This window comes from Ictalurus punctatus, chromosome 22, assembly GCF_001660625.3.
Source record: "Ictalurus punctatus breed USDA103 chromosome 22, Coco_2.0, whole genome shotgun sequence".
Lineage (NCBI taxonomy): Eukaryota > Metazoa > Chordata > Actinopteri > Siluriformes > Ictaluridae > Ictalurus > Ictalurus punctatus.
In genome coordinates, this window is record NC_030437.2 from 140,001 (window position 1) to 142,500 (window position 2,500).

The 2,500-nt window shown below is 50.1% G+C and overlaps 1 protein-coding gene across 1 annotated transcript in view; it reads right to left on the reverse strand.

Annotated features, from left to right (window-relative positions):
* The window catches only part of LOC108255420 (pikachurin), a 10,170-nt gene that overhangs the window by 7,076 nt on the left and 594 nt on the right, over nucleotides 1-2,500 (reverse strand). The window contains exons 1-3 of the mRNA XM_053674461.1: nucleotides 2,382-2,500; nucleotides 2,201-2,301; nucleotides 1,847-1,947 (exon numbers count right to left, since the gene is read on the reverse strand). The exon at nucleotides 2,382-2,500 is cut by the window's right edge and continues 594 nt beyond it. Of these exons, the coding sequence (XP_053530436.1) occupies nucleotides 1,847-1,947; nucleotides 2,201-2,301; nucleotides 2,382-2,500 (321 nt within the window). The remainder of the gene's footprint in view (nucleotides 1-1,846; nucleotides 1,948-2,200; nucleotides 2,302-2,381) is intronic.

The following is a 2,500-nucleotide window of genomic DNA, read 5'->3' on the forward strand; positions in this document are numbered from 1 at the left end:
AGGTGGCAGGGGAGTTGTTGATGTGGTAGGGGAGTAGTTAATGTGGTAGGGGAGTAGTTGAGGCAGTAGAGGAGTTGTTGAGGTGGTAGGGGAGTAGTTGAAGCGGTAGGGGAGTAGTTGAGGTGGTATGGGAGTAATTGTGGTGATAGAGGAGTTGTTGAGGTGGTAGAGGAGTTGTTGAGGTCGTATTGGAGTAGTTGAGGTGGTAGAGGAGTTGTTGATGTGGTAGGGGAGTAGTTGAGGTGATGGAGGAGTTGTTGAGGTGGTAGGGGAGTAGTTGAGGTGGTAGGGGAGTAATTCTGGTGATAGAGGAGTTGTTGAGGTGGTAGAGGAGTTGTTGATGTGGTAGGGGAGTAGTTGAGGTGGTAGAGGAGTTGTTGAGGTGGTAGGGGAGTAGTTGAGGTGATAGAGGAGTAGTTGAGGTGGTAGGGGAGTAGTTGAGGTGATAGAGGAGTTGTTGAGGTGGTAGAGGAGTAGTTGAGGTGGTAGAGGAGTTGTTGAGGTGGTAGGGAAGTAGTTGATGTGGTAGGGGAGTAGTTTAGGTGGTAGGGCAGTAGTTGAGGTGGTAGAGGAGTAGTTGAGGTGGTAGGGGAGTAGTTGAGGTGGTAGGGGAGTATTCGAGGTGGTAGGGGAGTAGTTGAGGTGATAGAGGAGTTGCTGAGGTGGTAGAGGACTTGCTGAGGTGGTAGGGGAGTAGTTGAGGTGGTAGGGGAGTAGTTGAGGTGGTAGGGCAGTAGTTGAGGTGGTAGGGGAGTAGTTGAGGTGGTAGGGAAGTAGTTGAGGTGGTAGGGGAGTAGTTGAGGTGGTAGGGCAGTAGTTGAGGTGGTAGAGGAGTAGTTGAGGTGGTAGGGGAGTAGTTGAGATGGTAGAGGAGTATTTGAGGTGGTTGGGGAGTATTTGAGGTGGTAGGGGAGTAGTTGAGGTGATAGAGGAGTTGCTGAGGTGGTAGAGGACTTGCTGAGGTGGTAGGGGAGTAGTTGAGGTGGTAGGGGAGTAGTTGAGGTGGTAGAGGAGTTGTTGAGGTGGTAGGGAAGTAGTTGATGTGGTAGGGGAGTAGTTGAGGTGGTAGGGCAGTAGTTGAGGTGGTAGAGGAGTAGTTGAGGTGGTAGGGGAGTAGTTGAGGTGGTAGGGGAGTATTCGAGGTGGTAGGGGAGTAGTTGAGGTGATAGAGGAGTTGCTGAGGTGGTAGAGGACTTGCTGAGGTGGTAGGGGAGTAGTTGAGGTGGTAGGGGAGTAGTTGAGGTGGTAGGGCAGTAGTTGAGGTGGTAGGGGAGTAGTTGAGGTGGTAGGGGAGTAGTTCAGGTGGTAGGGAAGTAGTTGAGGTGGTAGGGGAGTAGTTGAGGTGGTAGGGCAGTAGTTGAGGTGGTAGAGGAGTAGTTGAGGTGGTAGGGGAGTAGTTGAGATGGTAGAGGAGTATTTGAGGTGGTAGGGGAGTATTTGAGGTGGTAGGGGAGTAGTTGAGGTGATAGAGGAGTTGCTGAGGTGGTAGAGGACTTGCTGAGGTGGTAGGGGAGTAGTTGAGGTGGTAGGGGAGTAGTTGAGGTGGTAGGGGGGTAGTTCAGGTGGTAGGGCAGTAGTTAAGGTGGTAGAGGAGTAGTTGAGTTGGTAGAGGAGTTGTTGAGGTGGTAGAGGAGTTGTTGAGGTGGTAGGAGAGTAGTTGAGGTGGTAAGGGAGTAGTTGAGGTGATAGGGGAGTAGTTTAGGTGGTAGGGGAGTAATTGAGGTGGTAGAGGAGTAGTTGAGTTGATTGAGGAGTAGTTGAGGTGGTAGAGGAGTAGTTGAGGTGGTAGAGGAGTAATTGAGGTAGAGGATGGCAGGAAGTAGAGATGATCTGTAGAGGAAGTGACCTGTAATGAATTTTCCTCCGCACCAAACTGAGGGACATGAAATCTCCTTGACCGTGTTCGTTCTCTCCACAGTACAACAACAGCCCGTCCTCAGAGTCCGCCTGAAACACACACACACACACACACACACACACACACACACAAGCATCAAGCTGCTTTTATTATAATCATGCTTTTCTTAGCTGTGGACACAATGAGAGAGAGAGAGAGAGAGAGAGCGATACAGAGAGAGACAGAGTGATACAGAGAGAGAGAGAGAGTGACACAGTGATAGAGAGAGACAGAGCAATACAGAAAGAAAGAGAGATTGATACAGAGAGAGAGAGTGAGAGAGAGTAAGTTGCAGTGTTTGACCTTGAACTCCAGAGTGATGTGGAAGTTCTGGTACGAGTTTTTTAGGGGCTCAAATGTCATGTGAGAAAATCCGTAAAACCTCGGAAACCGGATCGACACACCTATGTGGAAAACACACGTCAGTCTCACGCAAACACACACACACACACACACACACACACACACACACACGCAAATAAACCTTCAGAGCAGAGTTCTCCATGGTGACCGAGGTTGCAGTGACATCGTGATCCTCCACTGTTGTAGTCATTACTGCAGAAACTGTTGGGGGGGCACACTGTCTCCTCACACGTCACATCG